The sequence below is a fragment of the Prunus dulcis genome, chromosome 1 (assembly GCF_902201215.1).
Source record: "Prunus dulcis chromosome 1, ALMONDv2, whole genome shotgun sequence".
Classification (NCBI taxonomy): domain Eukaryota; kingdom Viridiplantae; phylum Streptophyta; class Magnoliopsida; order Rosales; family Rosaceae; genus Prunus; species Prunus dulcis.
In genome coordinates this window covers 34,966,250-34,992,347 of record NC_047650.1, presented here as the reverse complement: position 1 = coordinate 34,992,347, position 26,098 = coordinate 34,966,250, and the positions used below count along the sequence as shown (strand labels likewise).

General features: G+C 36.2%; 6 protein-coding genes across 6 annotated transcripts; 4 read left to right on the top strand and 2 right to left on the bottom strand.

The window, feature by feature from the left end:
* The first annotated feature begins 556 nt into the window (after nt 1–556).
* On the top strand, nt 557–3,613 carry LOC117614545. The gene is made up of 3 exons (XM_034343395.1): nt 557–732; nt 824–955; nt 1,084–3,613. The coding sequence occupies exons 1-3, from the start codon at nt 598–600 to the stop codon at nt 1,168–1,170; spliced, it is 354 nt and encodes a 117-aa protein (XP_034199286.1). The 5' UTR covers nt 557–597; the 3' UTR covers nt 1,171–3,613.
* On the bottom strand, nt 3,608–4,368 carry LOC117614535 (auxin-responsive protein SAUR72-like). The gene has a single exon (XM_034343383.1). It carries the CDS (start codon nt 4,305–4,307, stop codon nt 3,741–3,743), a length of 567 nt encoding a protein of 188 aa, XP_034199274.1. The 5' UTR covers nt 4,308–4,368; the 3' UTR covers nt 3,608–3,740.
* Nucleotides 4,369–11,516: 7,148 nt separating this feature from the next.
* LOC117615401 lies at nt 11,517–13,418 on the top strand. The gene is made up of 2 exons (XM_034344477.1): nt 11,517–11,759; nt 12,669–13,418. The coding sequence occupies exons 1-2, from the start codon at nt 11,592–11,594 to the stop codon at nt 13,206–13,208; spliced, it is 708 nt and encodes a 235-aa protein (XP_034200368.1). The 5' UTR covers nt 11,517–11,591; the 3' UTR covers nt 13,209–13,418.
* Nucleotides 13,419–15,186: 1,768 nt separating this feature from the next.
* On the top strand, nt 15,187–17,681 carry LOC117615788 (glycosyltransferase family protein 64 C3). Its single transcript, XM_034344943.1, has 2 exons — nt 15,187–15,276; nt 15,736–17,681. The coding sequence occupies exon 2, from the start codon at nt 15,829–15,831 to the stop codon at nt 16,885–16,887; it is 1,059 nt and encodes a 352-aa protein (XP_034200834.1). The 5' UTR covers nt 15,187–15,276; nt 15,736–15,828; the 3' UTR covers nt 16,888–17,681.
* Nucleotides 17,682–20,831: 3,150 nt separating this feature from the next.
* Nucleotides 20,832–23,930, top strand: LOC117615971 (basic leucine zipper 9). Its single transcript, XM_034345165.1, has 6 exons — nt 20,832–21,190; nt 22,066–22,186; nt 22,337–22,499; nt 22,597–22,672; nt 22,911–23,036; nt 23,394–23,930. Exons 1-6 carry the CDS (start codon nt 20,900–20,902, stop codon nt 23,679–23,681), a joined length of 1,065 nt encoding a protein of 354 aa, XP_034201056.1. The 5' UTR covers nt 20,832–20,899; the 3' UTR covers nt 23,682–23,930.
* Nucleotides 23,931–24,728: 798 nt separating this feature from the next.
* On the bottom strand, nt 24,729–25,372 carry LOC117615557 (probable calcium-binding protein CML43). Its single transcript, XM_034344658.1, has one exon. It carries the CDS (start codon nt 25,315–25,317, stop codon nt 24,763–24,765), a length of 555 nt encoding a protein of 184 aa, XP_034200549.1. The 5' UTR covers nt 25,318–25,372; the 3' UTR covers nt 24,729–24,762.
* Nucleotides 25,373–26,098: the final 726 nt, after the last annotated feature.

Genomic DNA, 26,098 nt, shown 5'->3' with positions numbered 1-26,098 from the left:
TTCCCGCCCTTAATTTCCTGAAAAGGCCCAAATTTATGGCGCGATGTTAGCCCAAATATTAATTAGGGGGGCTCAAATTCATCGGCCTAGTGGGCCATGTTTGGCAAATGACACCATTGTCGCAAAACCTACAGCTGGCAGTGTGCCATTGTCGATTAGGCCCATTGGCTGATTCAATATGTCTGCCACCTTGTACCCGAGTTCGATTTTCCTTCATTTAGAGTTATTTTAGGGTATCGCTTTGTCAAAAACAATATATATTAAAACTATTTTCATTTAAGAAATTGAGGCTTAATAAAATAAAAAACGAGAAGGGACTAAGATCATCTCCAATACCAAAACTCAAATAAATTTTAGTACCAATAACAAATTTAAATTTTTTTGAAATTGAATAGTATCAATAATAATAAATTTATTTATATAAAAAAAATAAGAATAGTATAAAAGAAACAAATTAATTAATTGTGTATTGGAGCAGTGGCAATTCTGTAATTTGGAAGACACGTCGCAAATGAAGGACATGCTATCGGATAATGAGATGAAAAGCAGAGCGACACTTCACTCTGCCCTGTTTTTTAGAAGCTCACACCAAGCCTAATGGCGACGATGATGACTTTCGCCCCCTGGAAGCTCAGTTCTTTACGCATTTTGCCACCCTTACCCTCAACGACACGTCGTTTGGTCAAGCCTGCACACTGCGTACCCATCCAACAACAACGACAAGAACCAGAGGTACTGAACTACTGCCTTCATTAGAGACTTTTTGAGCTTCACCATTTCAATTGTTTGTCATCTGACTGACTCTGGTCCAGCTTTTTCCAAGGGTGATGTAGCAGTTCTGTGCGAGGCCTGCAATGGCAGAGGGTGGTTGCTCTGTGATTTTTGCAAAGGCCAGAAAACCAATGTGAAATCTGAGACCAATCGAATCTACCGTCGATGCCCAGCTTGCAGAGCTGTAAGTTTGAGGCTCTCCTCCCTAATCCCAGTACTTTTTCATTTGCCAGTTTCAATTTTTGTGGAAGCCCAGAACAGATTTAAGTGAAGGGTTTGATATTTTTTCATAGTTGCTATTTTTTGCTGCAGATTGGTCAGGTTTTATGTTCAAAGTGCAAAGTTTTCAAATGTGTCACATTCCCAAATTACGATGATGGTGAACAGATGTCTTTTTGAGCCTTTAATTTCATCTGGGTTGCTTCCTTATTGATACATATGAATATGATATGAGTTAGGAGGGATTGGTTGATTCCTCCACAACTACTTTGATTTTTTGGAGATGATTTTCATTGTTTTGAACAGCTTATGTTCACTGTCAAGGTTCTTTTTTTCTTTTTTTTTGCTCATGTGTAATTTGTTTGAGAGGAAGCAATATTACAAGTGAAAATGGCAAAGACCATTTTTATAAATTTTCTAATCCATGTAATTGAAGTAAATTGCAATTAACCACTGAAAAGTTAAATACTTGAATGCCTATCTTTCTTGATTGCAGAATGTTGAGAATTAGAAATGTAGCCCTGAGTCCACAATAGCCCAATTGAGGCTCACTACAAGGAGCTTCTATAACGAGGGCCATGTCCAATAATAACTCTGTACTGAATCGAACGGCTATTAAACACTCCCTCAATATAACCCCTCAATATAACCCCTCAACCTAGCCTCCCAGCACTACCCAGTGCCTTTTATATAAAAGGGCCAAGATTTCATCTTCAATGTGTGCCAAAATTCATGAATATAAAAAGAATTTAACCCATAATGTACATATTAAGAGGACTGAACAATATATTTAAGAGGACAACTTTTTGTTTGTTTTAAAGTTAAACTTTTGGCTTGTTTTAAACAAATTGCTTGAGTTTTAGTTTGCGCTGTCACAAAGAACACCAAACTGACTGAAAACAGTTGAAAGTGCTTCTTTTGGTTATTACATTCATAGAATTAAGTGCTTATTAGCATATAAATTTTCTCTACAACTTCTGGAGTTTGAGAAGCCTCTCTGACTGAGAGGCCTGATATTAAAATGACAATCAACTTGGTGCATTTGGTATTGATGAGCTTGATCCAAAGTACCATTTGCTGGCTATTTTCTTTTTTCAAGTTGCAACCAGGACTTTAATCTTTGAGGAACATAACTACTGGTGCTGCACAAAACTGACAATTTGTGTTAGCCACTGGTTGATTAATATATGCTCCCATATACAGATGTCAAATTGGTGTTTGTTGTATTTCATAAGGTTGCTCTTCGACGTTTCTATATACCTCCATGCTGGTTTGGAACTTTGTAAGGAATCCTCACATTTAGATTTATTATCGTTTTGTAAGAGATTGATTAAGAGTTACAACTCTAGCACCAGGTTTTCAGGAAAGTAGACCTATTGCCAAGATTGATTAATAGTTACAACTCTAGCACCAGGTTTTCATGAAACTAGACCTCTATTGCCAAGAATTATGAAACTGAAGCCGTATTTCACGTGAATATTTTAGGCTTTTGCTACTTGCAAATTGGACCAAAGGGTTATACTCATTACAGACATCATGTGATGATCTGCCTTTTTTACTGGATCTTACTGTGAATTTTTAAAACTTCAAATTGCATTATTTTTTTACAATTCATATGGTTGATTAGTCACTCAAGATTGACACATGGTTTTGCTTCCTGAAGTTTGAAACAAGAAAGTTGCATGTGAATGAACAAAGAGAAACTGTGAAAATCTGCCAATGTCATTTTCGGTGTTTACTTGATGTAAGTGCTAATGGCTGCAATATTATATTGTTTTCTGCATCATAAAGTCTTTAAACTAGACATTTGTCTCTGACTTTCTGCATCAAAGACATAGGATACCGATATTTGCAGATTGCATATACAATATGCTTTAGTTTATGAGGTGGCGGACTCAGACGAGTGGTTTGCTGACAACAAAGTTTCATGGAATGAAAGTTTTGAAAATCTGTAGGCTCTCAGAATAGGACAACATTAGAGGTGTTAATGGTACTCACTTGTACTGATTACAACAGCTAGCTGTCTTTTGTTCAAAGCTCTCATGAACCTGTCCTGTCAGATATGGTTAAACATTTTTATTGGGGGTGCCATCAGGAGAAATGTTGACCAAGGCTACTTTTTTTCTTTTGAATGAAGTAATCTCATATTTTTAAATTATTGGTTTTCCATTGGTTACCTTTTCAGGTCCAATGGATGAATTATGTCTTGCAAACGTTGGACAGCTTTTGAATTATTATTACATATGGTTTAGTTGAGAACTTCTGGAATATGGTTTGTGGTTTGGAGTTTTGCAAATGTTGATTGGTGCAATGTTATGAAGTCTTTATTATTTGGTTGCAACTGGCTTTACGGACATGTGAAGACTTTATGTGCAAGATGAGTAATGAGCCATCATCACTTGACTCACTAATGAAACTGGTTTAGTTGTTTACTGCATTATCAATATATGCAATTCTGATATCAAAATCCTTGATGATTGACTATGAACCCTTGGATTGGATGCCTGAAAAAACTCATTTTGCTTTGATCCTACAAAATCAGCATTTGCCTCATGAATGAGATTGTTGGTTTGCATATATGCAGTTCTGTTATAAAAATGTTGGATTTAGATGCCTCGGAAAATAAGATGTTGGATTGGATGCCTGACAAAATGCATCAGAGGATAATTTACACAACTTGAAAGTTCTTCTTCCTCTCAGCTAAAAGAGGAGAGATCTACAAGAGTGAAAATTATGATAAATAAATAAAACTATCTGCACATTGGGCTTTCTGGGTGGTGAGAAAAGTTAGGCTGGCCTTCTGATGATGAGCAGCACCCCATCATATCATCTTTGTTAAACCTGCATTCTTGCAGATTGAAGAGCAATGTGTCCCTGTCTTCCTCCACCATCTTCAAAATATCTTCAAACACAGAAACCTCACATGGAATCCTCAGAACACCAGTCTGGTGAAACCCAAACTCCTCCTCAGCTTCTCTCAGCAGAATGTGAAAAGCAGGACGACCCAAGTAGTCAGTTGGGATGACAAATCTCTTGAGCTCCTCCCCAACACAAACAGCAAGATAGCCTTTTGGGACAGCAGCATTGCTTGAGGCCTCAAATGAGGAGGTGGTGGTTTTGTCCGACAGAGAAAGTGTCCTCTTCAAAAACTTGATGCTCTTGCTGCTGCTGCTGCTCATGTTGTGGTTGCTGTTGGAGATTGCTTTTGATGATGATGATGAGGAGTTAGCAATCTTTCTCCACTTCTTGAGAATCTGTTGAAGCCTGACAATGTCTCTGATCTTGTTAGATTTCTTTGAATCCATGGTGGTGTTCATTATTGAGCTAAGTAAGTAGCCGCTAGCTATTTCTGAATTGCTCCCTTCTCAGATGGGTGCCTTCAATTTATAGCGGTTGAGGGGCCCTTAAGATTATGAATATTATTTAATTGTACATTTTTCCATAAAAATAAATTTAGTATTCTTTAGCTTTTTATATTTATAAACTTGTAAACAAACCTATCAGAAGGTTGACAGTTTCATATGTACACATAAGTTCAAGTCTCGGGACTGATTTAGACAGGGGCCATTCTCGTTGCATGTAATTGTCCCTCTTTTTCAACTTTCTAGCTTTACAGTTTTGCACCAATACAAGTGTGAGTTTTTTTTCTTATTTATTTTGAAAAAATAATAATTTTTTTGAAAAAAGTTTTAGAATATAAATGAATTTGTTGATTATGAGGAGTAAAATAGCAATTTGTTATCAGTGACAGGAATGAGGATGACTGGCATCAACACTCACGGGAGCTCGTAGCTTTCAATTGTCTTGTTTATTAAAGTTTTCAACTTACTTTTTGGCCCAAGATATTTCCAACTTTAGTTTGTAGGATTTTACAGCTGCGGTGGTCGTGAATTATTAAGTTTATTTAATTTCATACACCATCAAGCCCTAAGAACACCTCACGTGATTTTATATTTATGTTTTTTTGGTTCAAAGAAAATGAAAGACAAAAATAGACAATAAAGGCTCTTTTGGGAGTCAGAATCACTTATGGAGAGAAGTACTTCTCACATGTTTCTCTATATAATTATTTTAAGTGATTTTAAGAAGAAGTACCTTCATAAAATCATTTAAAACTCATCTAAAGTGATTATATGGAGAAGTCAAAAATCACTCCCAAACAAATCATAACTTTTTTATTTTTCCGATAAATGATGAAAATAAGTAATGTGTCTAAAATTTGCATCCAAATGCTCTCAAGACTTTTTTATATGACCTACGAATGCATGCTTACTTAGTGCATAATTTGCATGTTGCAAGCCAGGTGCATATCATTGAACAAATACAAAAAGCATGCACAAACATCATTATTGGAAAATATTGAAATTGCAAGTGTAACGTGAGCCAAACTAATGATCTAAAATAATTGTCAGACATGGATCTGATAAGAGGTCTCTTCTTTAATTTACATCTAAAAAAGCCTTAGGTGTTGGGCATTAGTTGATAAATTATTGTGCGATCAAACTTTGTGGAATGCAGCTAATGGTCGCGTTCCATGATTGAGTTTGTGGTCAGATATAGTTGAACTCAAAATCGAGACTTTAACAAAGTCTAAGTTCGAGAAAAATAACGTATTATAATTGAGAATTAATAACATTTATGACAGTTTCATTTAATTTCTTTTACCTTATAGTTGCATTTTATGAGTTCGGACATCGTAGAATAAAGTTAAACAAGTTCCTAATCTTAATAACATAACAAGGGCACACTCTTGTATGTATCTGCATTAACTCTGCATGATTAATTGTTATGCTTCTATCTTTATATTAATCTTTTATAAGCATTTATACTGATTCTTGTAATTTATAATTTTTATATTTAATTTATAAAATACAATTATCGTTTTTCTCTCCAAAAACAAAAGGCACACTCTTGAATTTTCAGTGCATGACAAAGTTGATTTGGCTTGGTCAACCTTGTGCTCACCAAAGTTTGGCAGACCAACTATATATTTTCTCTGTTCTATTTTATGGGCTAGGTTTAGGTATATAAGTTCAAAATTAAGCCAGCTTAGGGTATTCAACTACAATATGGTGATGAATTAAACAAATAAAACCTCAACAATTTCTCACATTTAATTCAATAAAGATTCGTCTGTTATCTTTTTCTTTTATGTTATTCAGTTTTAGAGCCAATGTCCAATAAAAATTGCGCCCTTAAATCATGTGCATCCAAGAATGATAACATCCAATGATTAAACCAACATCTCATAATATTTTTGAATTTTTTCCTCAGGTTGGGTACCACCTACATGATCTAAATTAATTTATAAAAGTTTTTTTTCTAAATAAATAAATAATTCATAAAAGTTCTTTGACCTATCTCAATTACCCAGCTAAGCAAGCTAATTAATTAGCTGTCTTGTATAATAAATTGTTAATTAGCTGTCTTCTATATTCTAGAACCCTAGAATGTACCTGCATCTGCAAATTAGTACACCGAAGTTTCAATTATATAAATAAATCCATTTTCATAACTTTCTGCCACATTACACAATTAATATATTGACTTTTATATATACATATTTCCAATTGCACCAAGATTTTTTTTAAAAGTCAAAAGGCGATAGCATTTTATTCGAGAAGAAAGATGTAACAAGTACAAAAAGCGGGCTATATTTTAGAGAATTAGGCAAATGTCTCTACACCCAATTGGCGTTTTGGTCTTCTGTTACGAAGTAGCCTACCCTCATTTAAACCCTTTAAAATAACAAGATCCCTCTCCCCATTAAATTTTATATTTTGAGCTTAGACTTGGATTATTATTATTGTTTTTATTAATCATCTATATATATAAAGCAAAAGGCAGAGAATGGTGAAACATTCAAAATACAAGAACATGTCATCGGTTAATTCAAATATAAGAATTAAAATTATTAATTAAATAAGAATAATATAGTAATTTCACACTTTTTTATATAAAAATTAAAAGAAAAATCAGATAATAAATCATATGTTTATGAAACACAACTATCTATTGTCTTTTTAATTCTAAAATAAATTTTTTTTTTTTTAAAGTCTCTCGCAGGCCCGTAAATGCATGCAAAAAGGCTAGTTATTAAGAATAGATAATTAACTTGGGGTCAGCAGTCATTAACTATACCTTTTTTTTTCTGAGTCAGAAGTCTGTTTATTTAAATTTTACTTTAAATATTGCATCTAATTCCAGGCACATGTGGCTCATCCTTTTGCTCCCATTCATATGGGCCGTGCTTCATGGCTTCTCATTAATTCAGTCTAATTATTTATTTATATTTTGCTGGTTCAGCTTGTGCCCATTGTAAGAAGAAGAAAACCAACTCTGTTCATGTCATCTCTCCGTACTTTCGTTTGCTGTGTCTTTTTGGGAACTTGGTTCTCAACGGTACTTGACCATCGCCGTGGATCTTTGATATGAAAACGTGTAGCGAGAGAGTGTGTAACTCAAACGGTTAAGAGTATAGATCATAAAACACATGTTTTACGGTTGACCTTCCTCTCATACGAACTATCGCTTGGATAAAAAATATGTGCGATGACTCATGAGTCATGAGGCTGGACGAGAGGATGAGAGAATGAGTTAAGAATGTAATTAGGTTAAAAGGTCGATCATTTCCGATAAAATGTTGACAGCGTTGTTGGATGTTCAAGTTAGATAAAACCCATGTAAGGTCAAATACATACCCATATAATGCCCAATGTACCATAGCCTGTATGTAGCTCTCCAAAGGAATATGGGGTAAGGCTTTTAGCCAGCCAGTTGGCCCAGAAGTCATTGCCCAAATTCAAGAAAATTTCCCTTAATTTTGTAACATTTCAAGATCTGACTTTATTTTAAAATAAGTTTATCACATAGTGTTACTAATTTACTCGTGTTAAAATACTTATATCAATTTGTTAATAATATACTTTGGGAGCTAATTTTCCCACTCTCATTTTCTCAACTGACACTCTTTTTTGCTTTTTAAATACTTTTTAATCAATATTGTTCTTTTTTGTTATTTCTCTTTCCAATTCTACCTTTACCCTACATTAAGGTTTTGATAACTTATTAAATTAAGAGAAATCAACATAAAATAAAGCTAAAACAAAAATAAATTTTGGAAATTGATAGAAATGTAAGTATTTGTACGCCGAATTCTTTGTTTTTTTTACCAAGTAAGTATGTGAGTACCATTTATCTTTGTTGTAGTTAATAGATAATAATTTTTTTGGGCTAACATGTTTACAGGTAGAAGAACTAAAGAATATTACTAACCAAACTGTCATTAGGAGCTTAGATATGCAGAGAATAAGGTATGCTTAATAGTCACATATTTTTATTCTTTCATAATATTAGTAAGTGATTGTATATGTTTCTTATAAGGGAATTGTAGGGTAAGGGTAGTAGGAAAGAGAGTGAACAGAAAAGAGCAAAATTAATTAAAAAATATTAAAAAGCAAAAAGTAGTGTAACTTAAAAATCACCTCCCTATACTTAAGGTAATATCAACCATTATATTATAACACTTGAATTGATAAGGCCAGGTCACATTGTAGAATTTATCCCTAACAAAAGCAATGTGATATTCGAAGGTAATAGAATTTGATTCTCTTTACCTGTAGGCCAAGACTGGCAAAAAGCCATTGTGATAAACGTGACTGATCCCTAAGAACATTGGGATGGGTTGGCAGATCATCACAAGGATTGAGGAATATGTTATTTACGTATATAATTAGCCAATGACTAAGACAACATTAGAGGGTTGGTTCAGAACTTCAGATATAGGATTATTCTGGCCTGGCTTGTTTCACAATCTTTTTTGGAATATTAACCCATGAGATAAAACAATTGGGATAAAATTTCTAGAAACTCACCCTACATGAATAAGAATCTCAAGAATCTCCAAGTAGCATATTCTCTTTTGATGGGGGTTGCTTTGTTCCTCATTTGTCAAACTGATGAAACTTTGGAGCTAAAATTCTCATTCCAAGTTAGGTAAAGTTTATATTGGAGCACTAAAGATTAATGGCCATCTACATGTACACACCAGAAAGATAAATATGAGAAGAAACAAAAGAGCCAAACCATCATGTACAAGCTTCTTTCTTTCTTTCTGTGCAAGGAAGGAGGCTGCTAGGAACTTGCAAGTTTGATATTCTTCCATGTTGGGTATCCTGAGAGCACTACTTAGACATAAACAGTGGTCTCTTATGTGGATGACATGACCAATAGATACAAAGTATTGTTGGCCACCCACTTCTTAAGGCACCCCATTTCATATCTCATTGATTGGACATCGCTTTTTTTCTTTCTTTGGTCTTCATTAGAAAATTAATTCCATGATGTAATTTATTTATTATTATTATTTTAAAGCGATTGAGGAATGAAGTTTACACAAACATTCAATAGATACTTGAGGATTTCGAACCTCTGCTCACATGAGTGAAAGTAAAAGAGGTCAACCAAACTAAGTTGTACCATAGATAAATGTTTGAAGATTACAGGTGCAGGATAAGGGGGCTTTTTCATTGATGATTGCTGAGGTCTATGCATGCAGCACATGCCTTTTGAATTTCTTTTTATTATCCTAATTAATCATGCTAGTATCCCACTACCAATGTTTGGTCTGTTCATCGTTCAACATTACTGGAAAAGACAAAGACACAGTCACATTTTGACAAAGTAAGACCCCATAAAGACCCCGATGAAAGCTTCATCCATCAAAGGAAAGATGACCCATAAACAATTCAATCTTGCCTTTTCCTTTTACACTATTATATTGCTATGCTGCATGTCCTAATCATACTTCAGTACTACTCCTTTTCTCAGCATATCCATGTTTTTTTAGTACAAGATTAAAAGATTAGTATTTGTTAGTGGTCATCACCAAACTTTCCAAGTTTTGTTTTTGGTGGAGAATGAAATGTTTAACACTCAGAAATGAAATGTTTAACATGGAGACTAATGTGCTTATATGTTCTTAAACTGTATATATGCATCACACAGTTTGGTAAGAATCGACATAATTAATTATTTAAATTTACAGTACGACAATACAACATTACCCTTAACACGAGTTTGATGGAGTCTCGAACCTAAATCATCTTCTTGTAAAATGGAGACAAATAATGTTAGACTAATAAATAAGTTATAATGTCGGATATATAAATGACGTTAGTGGATCCATGTCATAGATCTCAAAGTATCAATTGAGATCAATTTCAGTTGTTATTATCAAATATGATTTTTTGTTGTATTGGCATGATAATTATGATCATGTTTAAGTAGTACATACGTAAGAAATTTGAAAGGGAAACGGCTCTATCAAACTATCTCCATCTCTCTCTATCCCTGAAATTAGTGGGCAGTGCGTGCACAGTCCCTCAAGACTCATGAAGAAGGCGTGCTCCCTCCTCATCTATCATTTCTTCTTTTCTTTTCTTTTTTCTGCGCCTTGTCAGACTCTCACTCTGTTTCTTGCAGCACCTCCACTCTTTTGCATTTAGCCCTGCATTTTTGTTTTAAATTCCATAAACACCACTCTAAATTTACGTGGAACAGAAATTCCCAAACCTAAACCCACTTGATATTTGTGGTAACTAAGTTGCCCATATCCTAAAATAATGCGGTTTAATCCCAAATGAAACTTTTATGTCCCCTCGTTGTACTGGTTCGATTTTTATTTAATAAAATTTATCCTCGTATCAATTTTTATTTAATAAAATTTATCCTCGTATCAATTTTTATTTAATAAAATTTATCCTCGTATCGTTCAGATTCTACTAAAAAAAATTCTCAAATGAAAGATAACCCAAATTTTGTCAAACCCTTTTGATTCGTTGCAAATCAGTCTTTGAGCTCATCCTTTGTTGGAGTGCATGCCAAGAATATTTGGTGTTCACATTGTTTTAGCCTTTTTAAGAAATTGTACGCGGCTCCTTACTTCAAAAGGCTAAGCACACACAAAGGGTATTTGAGCCATGTTACTACTACAAATTCATACCCATTTAGCTTTCCTTCTTTCACACATCTCATTCTGTTTTTTCAAGCACCAATCGGCAAAATTGCGTCTAAATACCGATTAGCTAATGTACGTCAAATTGGCGTATCGGGTTCCAACAAAAAATTATGTGGGGAAAGCAAAAAAGAAAAATCACTAAAAACACATCAAGGATATAAAGGAGGTTGGCAGATGGGAAAAACACCACAAGAGAGAGAGAGAGAGAGAGAGAGAGAGAGAGAAGAAAAAAAAAAACTAAAGCTGGCCTCACACACATTTTTAGGCTCATGTCTGTAATTTAGCAATAAAGTGGGGGGGGGTGTTTGCTTTTCTCTACTTTGATATTGTTCATTTTATTTATCCTTGTTGCCCATGGATTCTATGAGGTTGGTACTGAATTACGTTTTTAAACAAGTCCACGTTCATTTCCCTGTGTAGACTTATTTTATATATATATATATAGCTGCCCAAGCACCCAAGTGGAGAGATCAAGTAACATTATTATAAGAGCAAGAGAAGAGCACCCAAAGCCCTCAACAGAGAGAGAGAGAGAGAGAGAGAGAGAGAGAGAGAGAGAGAGAGAGAGAGAGAGAGAAGAGAAATGGAATGGAGGAAATGCTACTTGGATGTAATTCTTGTACCACTAGGGTTTCTGATAACTGCTTCTTATCATGCTTGGTTATGGCATAAGGTTCGAACTGATCCACAGTCTACCATCATCGGCATAAACACAAATGGACGACGATTTTGGGTCTCCGCAATGATGAAGGTACGCAATACTTGCACTCTATTATTACTTTGGTAATACGTTAAAACTATTTGTACCATCTTAACTGACTCACTATATTTCTAACAAAAGAAATCGTCTCACACTCACCTATGTGAAACTCACAAGGTGGTACAAACATAAAAAGCCACAAAGTGTGCATGCAGTTGCGTATTGTCTCAGTTTATCAGATCTCTTGTTTATTACATTTCTTATTCCCACATCATATTATACTGTTAAACTGTTAATTTAAAGTATTTTTCTTGTGTCTATTCTTCCATCTTCACAATATAACCATGACAGATTCTTCCATCTTCTCAAAACTTCCCTTTGGGTCTTTTAATCATCCAACTATACTTTGCCTTAATGCAATCTGATTAATCTAGCATTACAATGATTCAACGTGGCACGTAAGAAACCAAGCATATTTCTCATGACTCGTGCATATACCATTTTCCCTCACAAGGTGGTCAGTGGGAGCTTCTAATCGTAGTTTCATCATCATCTTTTAGCTACAATTAACAAAAACATTTCGAAGTGGTTTCTTGTTCATCACATGGATGATGGGCCACTTTTATTTATTTATTTATTTTCTAAGGGTACTAGGCATATTGGATATATAAGTGAAGATTAATTGCATGCCACCATGCTTATATTCTTACATCCACTTCACTAACCCACTCAGCTCCTATTGCATCACACGTCAGCTCCTACCTCAATAATGATGTATCTACAAGGCATTTCTTGGTACCAAATAGTTTAAAAACCAAGCTATTTTGTCGGCAAAATGTTTATCTCTCGTCAAACAGTATAATATTTTTATGATTGTTAAAATTGTTTTTGTTTTTGTTTTTTTTCAATATGCGCTGTTAAATTAACAATCTAACAACATAATATATGAATATCTATCAGGATAATGAAAAGAAAAATATCTTGGCCGTCCAAACACTTCGGAACACAATCATGGGGTCAACCCTAATGGCCACCACCTCAATCCTTCTCTGCTGTGGCATAGCAGCCGTGATTAGCAGCACATACAGTGTGAAGAAACCGCTCAACGACTCCGTTTACGGGGCTCACGGAGAATTCATGGTGGCTCTAAAATACGTGACCCTACTCACAATCTTTCTCTTCTCATTCATGTGCCACTCACTTTCAATCAGGTTCATAAACCAAGTGAACATCCTGATCAACAGTCCACAAGACCCCATGTCCTTGGTCACCTCAGAGTATGTGTCTGAGCTTTTGGAGAAGGGTTATTTGTTGAACACTGTGGGGAACAGGTTGTTCTACGCAGCTCTGCCTCTTCTGCTTTGGATCTTCGGGCCAGTTTTGGTGTTTTTGTGTTCTGCCACAATGGTGCCTGTGCTTTACAATTTGGACTTTATGTTTAATTGCACTGAGAAGAGGAAAATGGATACTGGTAGTGAAAATAGGGCCGAGTTTGTATGAATCGGCCACTTATTTTTAGAGCTCCTTGGCCACGTGCTGTGCACGTGGGTGAGGGCGGATCAAAGTGAAGATGTTGGTGCATGGTTTAATTAGAGGGAAAGAGGAAAGTAAGAGTATTACCGAAGCTGAAGAAATTGTATAAATTAATGCAACCATTTCATCTTTGATCCAATTTATATTAGTATAAATGAATGTCATATTATCGTTGTCTTTTTCTTTTTTAAAGTTTTGGCCAGTATTTAATGATATCAAAAACAACATCAATTCCTCTTTCAGATAAAGTTATAACTAATAAAAATCAATCAATTGCTCCTTCAGACAAAATTCTAAATTCGAGTCCCGTTTAAATAGTATGATTTGAATTTAGACGTCTCAAATCTAAATCACTCAATCCAAACCAACCCTAAAACTGTTCAACAAATACATCAAAGTTCCCTTATGATATTGAGGATATATAGATGACACAGAGAGAGGAGGAGGATCTGAATGGGTTGCATAACCCCACGAAATGGGACAAATGTCCGATGTTTCCCATCATCCATATCTTTTATCCTTCTGTCAATTGCCCTTGTCATTTCCATTTCAATCACTTCTCAATTCTTGTAGAGACACATGAATAACACCTAGTAGGCTAGGATGACTTCATGCGTAATCATAAAAAAAACCAAGAATCAAAATAAGATTTTGTGTTTCGTGATCATAAGAGCATTATAGACATAATCCTTCATTTAAGGATTTAATTTGATCTTCTCAAATCTCTCCGAGGCCTTGGTTTTTTTTTTTTTACCAATAAATGTTCTTCTAAAAATAAGCCAGTAGAGTGGATCATCATTTAGCTAGTGTTACGTTGTTTTATGGGGTATTTTTAAATGATTTGATGTGTCTCCGATGTTATTTAAAACGTCTTTCTAGATTATTTAAATTTTTATTTTTATTTTTATACGAGCCTTTGTAAATTGTAATTGGAGTCAGGTACATTTCATTGTTCTCTGGGAGTGGGTGGCTTCTCCATCTTCCATCTTTCTCTCCTCATCTCCCTTTCTCCTTTCCTGGTTTTCTTCCCCTCTCCTCTTCTCATCCCAGATTCGTTTGGATTTTGGGTCATCTTGCCCATATCTATATGGATCTTGTCTTTTGTTTGTTTGTTTGTTTTCTGTTGTAGGTCCTTGGTGACTTTTGTTGTTCTTGTATGTGTCTTGCCATTGCTGGGATGGCTGCGATGTGGTTGTCGACCTAGCTTTTTTCTTTGATTTTTGTTGTGTTTTTTAAGCAAGTACTACAATCCACCACAGACGCCATGATTTTGTTGCAGCTTTTGGTCTACTCACATGGATTTTGCTCCAGTTCAGTGTTTGGAGTTGGAAAAGTGATTGTTGCCAGTTTGTGTGGGATTGAGTTTTGCCTGTGCAAAATAAGAGGTTAGCCATGTTGATGCTACGAGTCTCTTTGGTTTGCTGAAGAGGATATGATGTGGTGTCCTTGTTTATGTGTTTATTTTAGTCTAATAATTCTCAAAAACTCAATAGGAGTTTGCTGATATTTGTATTTAGTGTTCGACTTTTGGATGCGGATTTGCTGTTACTGTCGTTGCACAGTGGATCTGTATTGTATGTCTGAGTACATGTGCTTTTGTTTCCCAGATTGGAGGTTTTAGGTTTTTCTGGCGTGCGTAATTCTCTCCGGATCAAACCAATTTATTTTTGTGTTTGGTCATTGGAGATGTTATACTCATATTTGGCATTGCGGCTACACTATACTTTTTTCTGTGTTATCAATAAAATTACTATCGCTTTTAATAATAAAAATAATCATCATTAAATTCTCTTGGCTCCGGCTAGGTTTTTCCAAAATAAAATTAAAAAATTAAAAAAAATTAAAAAAAATAAAACTACGTACCCAAAACGACGTCATCTAGAAAATATATATTTTTGGGTTGGTATAGTAATAAAAAAGTTTAAGTGTTCCAAAAGACAAAGAAAGTTAATTTCAAATCTGACGGAAAACCGATGGCCAGATCACAGGTGCCTTGTTCGCACGCCCAAAACCCAGTCCTCTGGGTCGATTTCAGGTACTTCAGTCGACAATCTCATGTTTTGATTTCTCTTCGATTTTTTGTCTTTTAACTCTCTCTGATTTTGTATAAACCTCTGTTATTTGCTGCTCTTCTTCTTCTTCTTCCTCTTCCTCTGCTTCAATTTTGGCTTTCATTGGATTTTGGTCTGCGTTGGTTGCTTTAGCTTTTCATGTTTGTGTATGAATGTTCTTAGCTAGCTTAAACTAGTTCTATTTTTCAACTATATATATATATATGCATAAAGATGAAAATTTGAGTCCCAGCAAAGCAAACGGCAGTAGCAAAACACATTGAATTGCACTTTCTCCTTTGAAAACATTCGAATATCAGTCTGTTGTTTGTTTTTGTTGTCAATATGAAGTTCATGGCCACAATGCTAGATTGAATAGCACCAAATAGCTTTGAGCATCTTGGTACTGTGAGATAATCTTGATTTGGGTCTTTTCACAACAGGTAGATATCTGAGGGGCAAGTGGTGAGGTTTGTCAATAACAAAATGTTGTTCTGAAATGTAAAGGGTAGGCTCTGGTTGATGCATATATTCTTATGAGTCAGAAAACAAAAGGGTACCTAGAGATGTATTCACTGCCAACAAATTTTGTAATTCTCATGTTCTTATTCTTCTTCTACTTTGGGGATGTTCTTGTGCTATCTCTCCGTACGCTTTCCATGGATCCTTGCAACCCCACAGCCCAACAGGAACCACAAACTCTCATCTCGGACCAACTAACAGTCCTCATCAATGGTTACTCCGAGTCTCGCATCCCTCTCCTCCAATCCATCGTTGCCTCATATGCAGCCTCATCTTTGGTCTCCTCCATTCTTGTACTCTGGGGAAACCCTTCCACCCCATCCCAAACCTTGGCACAACTGGCCCACAATCTCACACAATCCTCATTTGGGTTCAATGGCATCTCTGTAATCCGCCAAACATCAGACAGCCTCAATAATCGGTTCCTCCCCAGACCCTCAATTAAGACCCGAGCAGTCTTGATCTGCGATGATGATGTTGAAGTTGACCCTAAATCCTTCGAATTTGCTTTTAAGATGTGGGGATCAAACCCAGACCGTCTGGTTGGGTTCTTTGTCAGGTCACATGACATAGATTTATCAAAGAAAGAGTGGATTTACACCATTCATCCAGACAAGTACTCAATCATGCTCACAAAGTTTATGCTTTTGAAAAGCGAGTATTTGTTTCGGTACAGCTGTGCAGGAGGACCGGTCATGGCACACATGAGGAGGATCGTGGATAAGATGAATAATTGCGAGGACATATTGATGAATTTTGTGGTGGCGGATGAGGTTAATTCAGGGCCTATATTGGTGGGGGCTGAGAGGGTTAGGGATTGGGGGGATGCACGCAATGATCATGATGATGATGATGGTAATGGACGGCACAGATTGATTGGGGAGGTGGCACAGGTGGGTTTGAGTAGTAGGAAAGGAAAGCATAGGAAGAGGAGAGGGGAGTGTATAGGTGAGTTTCATAGGGTGTTGGGGAGAATGCCTTTGAGGTTTAGTTATGGGAAGGTAGTCAACTCTGTTGGTGAACAAGGGCTGTGTCAAAAAGGGGGGAAATTGGTGTTTTGTGATCAGTCATAGTTGTTTTATTTTTCTTCTTTTTTCTGGGAGAGCAGAAATATTGAAATCTTAGAAGGATTAAAATCTCATAAGTTGTATGATGGATTGCCCTTGTTCTCCATTCCATCAAAGGAGCAAAGGGTGGTTGTTGTTATTGAGTTCATATTTTTGTACTTTCAATACCAAATAATTCTGAACACAGTTGCTAGTATGTTTTACCCTAAAGCGACTTGAGGCAAGGCTTGAGGCTCTTTGGATGGAAAACAAGGAGTATGCAGATGCTTTGAATAAGGTCCCATGGATTTGCTGTGCAAAATCATGTGAACGGTGCTGATGAAGTCTCCAAAGCAGGCCTGCAATATGTGGGGACAGAGTTGGATGCCATGAATTCGTTGCAGATGCTCACGGAAAGCAATCCTTGAAGTTGCAGATATTCCTCAGCTGATTGAACAGCCTAGCCTACCGATCATGTTGTTGAGAATTGTCTCGTCATATTCCATGATCGAAGAAAGACGGATGCAGTCCACCCTGCAACTTTAGAAACCATTTCCAACATTGGCAAAGCCGCAGGCAGTCTCTATATTAGTTCTGTCAAGATAATGGCATGAGATTTCCCATTTTTTGTTTGTGGGAAGCTGCTTCTTGTTGCTGGATTCATTTGTTCCACGGTTTCTGTAGACTTTGTAGTTGAGATAGATCAACCAAAGAAAATGCATATAGGCTCTGAGGCTTTGTGACTGTAATTGTTGTTATTTGACCCAATTGAATGGCGTGGGCTGCTTCTAGATTTACTATATGATTGCCCCTTTAACATCTATAGTTACCTTACATTAAGAAACCTCATAATTCACATAAAATAAAGTTGTACCTCAACCCTCGAAAGCTTTAATTTCATTTCTCTTGGACCAACACTGGGATTGGCTATGAATATGTAAATGCAATCAGCAAATCTCATGAATCCAGGAATGCTTGGCCATGACCCCATGAGCCAAAATTGCTTTTCTTCAACAAAATTCGGTTCCTACCTTTGGTGAAAAGGGGACAAATAATATTTTTAAATTGGAAAACTTCCAAATTGCCAAATACACTTAGGTGTCATGCTAGAGGTCCTTTCACACCCTTTTCCCATATCAGAAAATTGGCTCTCACATCACACGTTCTTTGAAACAATTGGGTTCCATAGATTTTGGGCTAATTGCACATTTTGGAAGAAACTGATCATCAATTTAAAATCGACAAACTACAAGAATTAAAAGTGACATTTTGCCTTTCCTCGTGCCACTCATATTCTTCATCTATTTTATTTATAGAGATAATGGGGTCTCTTGAATTGCCCGTTCTGCCTCTAGTATTAGTACAATTCAAACATTTGGTAGGGCCTCCCTTGGAACACCCCTTGAGACATGCTTGAACATTTGAAACCCTCCATGTGTAAAGTAGGAGTGTGAAAATCGTAAAATGCACAACCTCTAAATGTAGAGGTTTGGAATCCCTTCTTACTAACAGTTAAGACACCGTACAGGTGAAGAATCACTTTGCTAGCTAAGCAGAATTTCTGCCGACCTTGTTGAGTAAAATGAGATAATATCTGAGAACTGTATATAATTGTAGGGCCATTACCACTAATGAAATAAGTAGAAAACAATAAACCCATAAATGGAACTGACACAAACACTGAAGTGACCCAAAGGTAAACTGGAAAAAGAAGGGCAAGATAAGAATTAGGAGGGCTCTACCAGTCCAAAGCAAACGAAGACCGTAGACATAATTTAGGACACCTCACAAGAAAGCCCTGTCCTACAAGTGATGCAATAATACCACAAATAGAATTTAGGGAGAGAAAATAAGTCTATTTTTGGTACACATAATTAGATAATTAAGTCCATTTCATCATCATGAAACTTTAAAAATAAAAATACAAGTGATAGTTTAAATTATAAGAGGTTCACTGGTCTACAAATCAAAGTTCTTCTTCATTGAGTTAGACCCCGTTGACCATCGCCATGAAACTTAATCATACCACATATGAAATTTAGAGATAGAAAATCAGTCCATTTTTGGTACACATAATTAGAGAATTAAGTCTTTTTTTTTTAATGAGAAGAATTAAGTCTATTTCATCATCATGAAACTTGTGATTTTCATTTGGCCACTTGGCCATTTTAATATTTGCAAGAAATTAGACCACTTTTGATGGTGGTGGTTCTGACGCGGGGGCTTTTCTGATAATTCACCTTTAAAAAGTTAGGTATTACCTGGTCTTAATTAAGAGCAAATAAAGTCATGGAAAAAAAAAAAGCAAAGCTCATTACTTTAAGCACAAAGAAAGTGAAGGAGGAAACCTCCTTTTTAGCAAGGCATACAAAGCATCTATCAGCATCTTTGTTTTTTTAGGTCGGTGGTTGTCCAAATCAAGCTTCCCCTCATTGCTTTGCCCCCCACTTAAAATAATCCTTAGAGATCCACTCTATTTACCTAAATACACCACAACAGCCTTTATGCTTGCCTTCACGGCATTAATTTATTCATACCTTTGCATCTAGGGCACACTTAAGATGGAAGATTACATAAGGTGGTTTCATTGGTGGTTTTTGACTGCATTTCATTGGTGCCCACCATGGTTTCAAGCTTATCCAAATTCATTAAGGAACTAGAGTCTTTCCTTGATCAAATCCTCTAATTCAATCTTTATCCAAGAAATTATAACTATATATTTCCATATTGGATACAAGACCAAGGGCATAAAGCAAACCGCACAAGTTTTTTTTGTGTCTTATCCTCTTTTAACACCTAGTAAATAGAAATTTATTTATAAACAATTCATAATCATTCCGGTTCAAAACCGAACCGTAAACCGGAACCGGACCGAAACCGGTTCAAACCGAACCGGACAGTTTTTGAATTTTTTTAATTAAAACCGAACCGAATCAAACCGCATGAATAGTATCGGATCGATTCTAATTTGAGGCAAAAATCTGTCCAAACCGAACCGTGCCCACCCCTAATTGAAACTATGTCCAATTCCTATAGACAATGACGTGTCAAGTAATAACAACCAAATCGAGAAAGGGCATATCATTATAATAATTCATTAGGTGACTTCGCATGATAGTAAGTCTAACCTATTTAAATATGTGGACCCAAAAATAATCTTTCAACTAATTTCATCTTTAATTTTATCATTGGTCCTGTCCAAATAAAAAAAATTTGGTATTGGTCCTGGAAAATTTTGTCTAACTTTCCTAGTGAATTACAACTAGGACAGTTCTCGTTCCAAATTCAATTTTTATTTCCTCCTAACCCTCTTACTATAATGTAATATTTTCATAAAGTTTGGATGTTACGTGATTGCATTCTTAATTCAAAATCATATACTAAAACATGATTTTATGTACATAATAACTTTAAATTATGTGAATAAAATATTATCGGTTAGTTTTTATTTGCATATATTTTTCTTCTTAATATTGAAAGAGATTTCAATTTCGAGTACACCGGCTCCATCCGTCCGTTAGTAATCAAAAGAAAAAACGGTAAAATATTACTAGGCAATTACCTATTCAATGTCTCCTTTAACGCTGAGTCACAAGTTTTCTTGTAGACTGAGGACCTAAAAACACCTAGCAGATTCAGGTGAGCCCACTCTAAATCAACTTGTTTTGTGTCAGCATCCTGATTCTTTCTAGATTCTAAGAATCAACGGTTCAGATCTTCAAAAATTATAAAATATAAATTGCATTACTTGCACACGAAGAACCCGCCATGCTTAATTACCATACCACCCACGATCCCCCAAGTCGAAAATACACAACAAAAGAACAAATCACCCCCGCCATTTCGCCCAACGAAGGAGGGTATTTTGGTAATCTAAAACACACCAAACTTTTAACTTCATGTGCCGCCCACTTTTTCTTTACGTACTTTGCCTCATGGCCCTTTCCTATTTATACCTCCCTCCGTCTGTTCTATTTCCCTCCCCCTTCCCTCTTTCTCTCTCTGCTAATCTCACCGGAGGTAGCACAGACAGTTCCCAATGGAGCAGAAACACGTGGCGATGTGCTCCGCGTCGCACTCGCAACTGACGTCGTCGTCGCTCTTCGCGTGCGCCGAATTGAAGCAGAGCAACTCGGAGTTTTCTATGAGCGAGGCTCTGGAGTTTCTGGATAGGTCCATGATTGGTCAGGAGGCCGCCGATACGCAGAGCCACCGGGATGAAAAATTCGGAGAATTTCGGGCTTACGTGAGGGACCGGAATTTCGCCGATACGGAGGTTCTTTTTGGCGACGTTTGCGCCGGTGACCTCAGCTTCGATTTCAAAAGCCGGGTTAGTCTCACTCACATACTCTCTCATTTGTACCGGGTCTAGTTGTCTGCCACGTCAACGTCATGACGTGGAATTTAATATTTTGGGCCCTAAAACGTCGTCGTTGTGGGGTTGAGGATGAATATTGAATGATAGTGTTATATTTATTTACCAAAAAAAGGTAGTGAGATATTAATTATATAATTAATGAAAAACATTTTAGGTAGCTGGTTACATCATGCATGATGAGAGGATGGAGAGGCTCATGTCAATTAACATATAGAATTCCAACATCATATAACAAATATTTATATATAATTAAGAATTTAGTTATGGGACCATGGAAACTTAAAATATGTTTTTGATGATTAAATTGTTAATCCCATGTCAAATGAGAACAACCCAATTACCCGTTGCATCTTAGTTGTTAGCGCTTAAACTTAGTGATAACTTATTTTTTTTTTTCAAAGTAAAAAGATAATCCAAATTTGAATTTTCTGTCTCTCGTAAATTTAAAAGGAAAAAAAAAGTTCGTCCATGGTTTTTTAAACCATTAATTTGAGCCCAATTGAGTTAGGTTGTGGCCAGTAGCCACTGGCACACATGTTTATAAAAATAAGGTGGATGTTGATACCTTGAGTAAGCACAACCAATTGGGCATCCACATTATTTAGTTCATTTTTTTGCCTTGTTATTTTATTGCCTTTTAGTGTTTTATATTATTGATTTGTTTTCCATAAATAAGTCAGTGTCTCAGTGGTACAGTGGGTGGCTTTTGAGACTCTACCAAAAGTTCTTAGCAGCCATTACACGACAAGGATAAAATGAAGTGTCAAATTTTGATTTCTAGCTAAGCACATGAATTCACAGTATATAGATATATTCCATAAATGCAGGACATAATGAATGGTTTTTCGAGCAGCGGTGAACTGACTGAAACCCTTCTCTGCACTCAAAATCTCACTCCAAAGAACTCCAGCATCTCAGCAACCATGGATTCTCAGTCCTCAATATGCGGTATGCTTTATGAAACATCAAATATATATATGCACCTTTACACTTTGCTTGTGTGTGTGTTCATGTGCTTTTATGTTTATCACTTTGGACTTGTTCTTGAGCAATTCCTGGCTTGGTTTCTGATTTAGTTTTTTAATATGTGGTTTTCAGTTGGCAGTCCAACGTCGGCTGCTAAACCGATTGCCAGAGATAACCAAGCAAGAGGAGCCGAGAGTGGTTCCTCTGGAGACCAGTCGGATGAGGATGATTTTGAGATAGAAGCTGGTCCATGTGGAGATAGCACAGACCCCCTTGATATAAAACGCATTAGAAGGTATTTCAAGTTGTCTTTCTCTTGTTTTTGGTCTTTTAAATGTTGAGATACTAGATGGATTTGATCTAAACTGCATTACCTTGTCACTACCCTGCAGGATGGTCTCGAATAGGGAGTCTGCGAGGCGATCAAGAAGAAGAAAGCAAGCACAGTTGGCAGATCTCGAGTTCCAGGTAGGAAATGTTCTTGTAATAACTTAGTGTTTGAAAGACTACTCTGTTTTATTAAGGATTATGCATGTATGCCATATTAGTCAGACATAAATTGAGCATCATCATAAATCTGATTTCGAATGCGATATTACTATCTTCTTCCCACAGAAGCTTTCGTTTTCTTTTTCTTTTTCCTGTTAAGTTTGTGATTGAGTAATTTGAAGTCTGATGGAGAAATTGAATTCATGGTTTCTTTCAGGTTGAACAACTGAGAGGAGAAAATTCAACCTTATATAGGCAGCTTACGGATGCTTCTCAACAGTTCCGTGATGCTGATACGAATAATAGAGTGCTGAAATCAGATGTGGAAGCTTTGAGAGCGAAGGTATAGGATAACATCAGAGAGTCTGTTTAAGCACAGAACTATCAAACACTTGGGAAAAGCAATCAAGACTTCGAAAAAGAGAAGAGAAATTTTTTATTTAAATAAATTAATATATATATATATATATATATATATATATATATGTAGGCTCAAAGAGGTTGGGAAGGCTTTAAAACAGAGCCTCTGGCCCTTTGCTGTCCTTTGTTCTTGCAAGTGAAGTAGTAGATTTATAACCAAACAAATAACGAACAACTTTAACATCATGTTAGAACATAAACAACGTTGCTATATTACCACGAGACAGTTCTAAAATGTTTTAAGGAATTTTATCACTAAAGAAGAATCATTTCATTTTAGGTGAAGCTAGCTGAGGACATGGTTGCTCGGGGCTCTATAACCACTAGTTTGAATCAAATTCGTCAAGGCCATCTAGGCACGCCACAACAGTTCAATCCCCATAACCTGCGCGGGGTAGCACACGTCTCGCCAACCGTCACCATCCACGGAGATGACGCTCGATACGCTGGAATGGCAGTCTCCGGGCAGAATGGAGGCCTTGGACTTGGAAATGCTGGTATGGCTAATAGCAATCTGAGCAACAGAATCATGAGCGATACCGTAAGCTGCGTGTCGGATATGTGGTGAAGAACTCCTGAAAAGGATTGAAATGCCTCCTTGTCAATTATGTATGCTGTAGCCTGTAGGCAGATTTGTATCTAGTTTTTGCAAGTGTGCCCTTTTTTCTTCTTGTTTTTCTTTTATGGTTTCCTTCCTAGCCTGTATGTCTGCTGTAAAATTTAGTAATTTAGTGAAGAAAAAAGGTTGCTTTCTAAATTTAATTTCCACTTCCTATACACTCTCCAAGTCAAACATAGCTTTCTTCTTCTTCCTTTTTGTTTCCTCTGTGTAATAATTGAGCTTGCAAAGAAGGAAGAATATCATGCTGCCTACTGTCCTTTATAATTATTTTGAAGGCATTGAAACCGCGTTTTGTTGGCAAAGCAGACAAATCCAGGGTTGCACGCACGCGCACCCCAAACTTTGATGTCAAAGCTTTTGATCCCTCCCACTTTTGATGGTGCTTGACTTGTGAGTGAGTGTGCAGCCAACTAATCAAGTCAATACAACATGTCAAACACTTCACCCGTAATGATTTTTATGCACAATTTAATATTATAAAATCTGCATAAATCTGAATCTACATTGTTAATATCATCCCATAAACTATATAATAATGCAAGATGTATACATCATTTTGACATGAAATTGTGTGATGAGTTGTTGGGGTTCTTGCTTTACTTTCAAAAGATAATTGTAGGCTTAGTGTGGAGCACTATAATTGATTTGTGGCAGTTTGGGATTTGCTTATGTAGCAAGCACTTTTGCTCATAATTGTTTTTGCAATAAGTCCTTATATGATCTGGAATCACGTTTTTAATGTTTTTTTGCCAAACAATATCATAATCGCTTTTGATTGTTAGAAAACAATTTTGGCGCCTTTAAAATCAGTCTCAAACAAGCCATTGTGACCAATCTTGATTTATGCTTCAAATTTCTGGGAATTTTGTTTCAGGTTGTTTAGCAAGTTATAGTCAAAGAAAAAAAATAGAAGAAACAATCAGTTAACAAATAATTGGGCATTGCTGATGGAAAAAGATTTTGAATCCATTTCATATACAGATTGGTACAACAGATATTGTTGAGAAAAAAAATAAGCAATGCATTTCTAACATTTTACCCCCATCATCAACTCAAACTCATTAAAATCAACCTTCCCATCCAAATTCACATCCACAACCCTCACCATCTTCTCAATCTGATCCATATCCCACCCACTCCCCAACCCCAAACACTCCAACACCCTCTTCAACTCCACAGCCTCTATAAACCCATCACCATCCTCATCAAAAATCTTGAATGCCTCGAGCAAAAGCTCATTGTGCTTGGACCCATCGTCCTCCTCCTCCAAACCACCAAGAACCTCCTCCACTGGCACCTCATGATCATCCCCTGGCAAGTCAAAACTCGACTTGTCTTCCTCATGACATATCAACCCTAGATTCTCCACCACCCTCCGTGCGTTTTCCTTCTTGATTCTTCCATTGGTTTCCATCCCAAACACTGTGATCAGTGCCCTTGCCATAGACTCATCAACTTTGCTTGCATTTTGTGGCTTGCAACTGCCATTTTGTGGCTTGCATTCTGTGCTTGGCCTTGAGACCCCTCCAAAGGCTTGAACCAAGTCCCCAAGTAACCTAGAGCAAACTCCAGTTATTCCCATAATGCCCCTATATAATATATATATAGACCCCAAGAACACTAAGGAAAGTGTTGAAATATAGAGAAATGATATGTGTGATTTCCTCCATGGCTACTGTCCACAGTTTTATAGTGTTGGCCATGAGAAAAAACCCTGGTTGTTTTGGTGAAACTACATGAATGCCATTGCAACAATAGTTTATTAATTGTGATAATTGTTTGTTTGATCGATCAATTAAGATTCTTAATATAAGCTGGCAATTGCTATATTGAATATGAATTTGTGTGTGGCATTGATGCAATGGACAGAGGATACTGTCATAATTGTTTTAGAGTTGGTCGGTGTATCAGCAACATTTGAAAGAAAATAACACAGAGGAAGGTCTCAAGATTGTGGCAAGATCCCATATAATGGAAATTTGGATTATCTTGTTATTGTTAGTTGACTTTTAATCTAAATTGTCCATTAGAAATATCTAAAGCTAGTTTCAGTATGTTCAATCAACAACATTCATTCTTAACGAGGATAAAAATAGTGACATATCACGACGCTAGATCACTAGTGATGAATTTAAAAACAGAGAAAATAAAAGTCGAATTCTTGAAACGAATAACTCAGTCTCAAAGAAAATGAAAATAGCAATATATAGCACTTGGTTGAAGCATGGAGTCATGGAGGACACTGATAATGCTTCTTCATAAATAAATAAAACCAGTTGAAGATAATTTAAATCACTGAAGGGAGCTCGAAGAAATGAAATTTATTATTGCAGATCAATTTCCTCCAACTACTTTTTTATTGG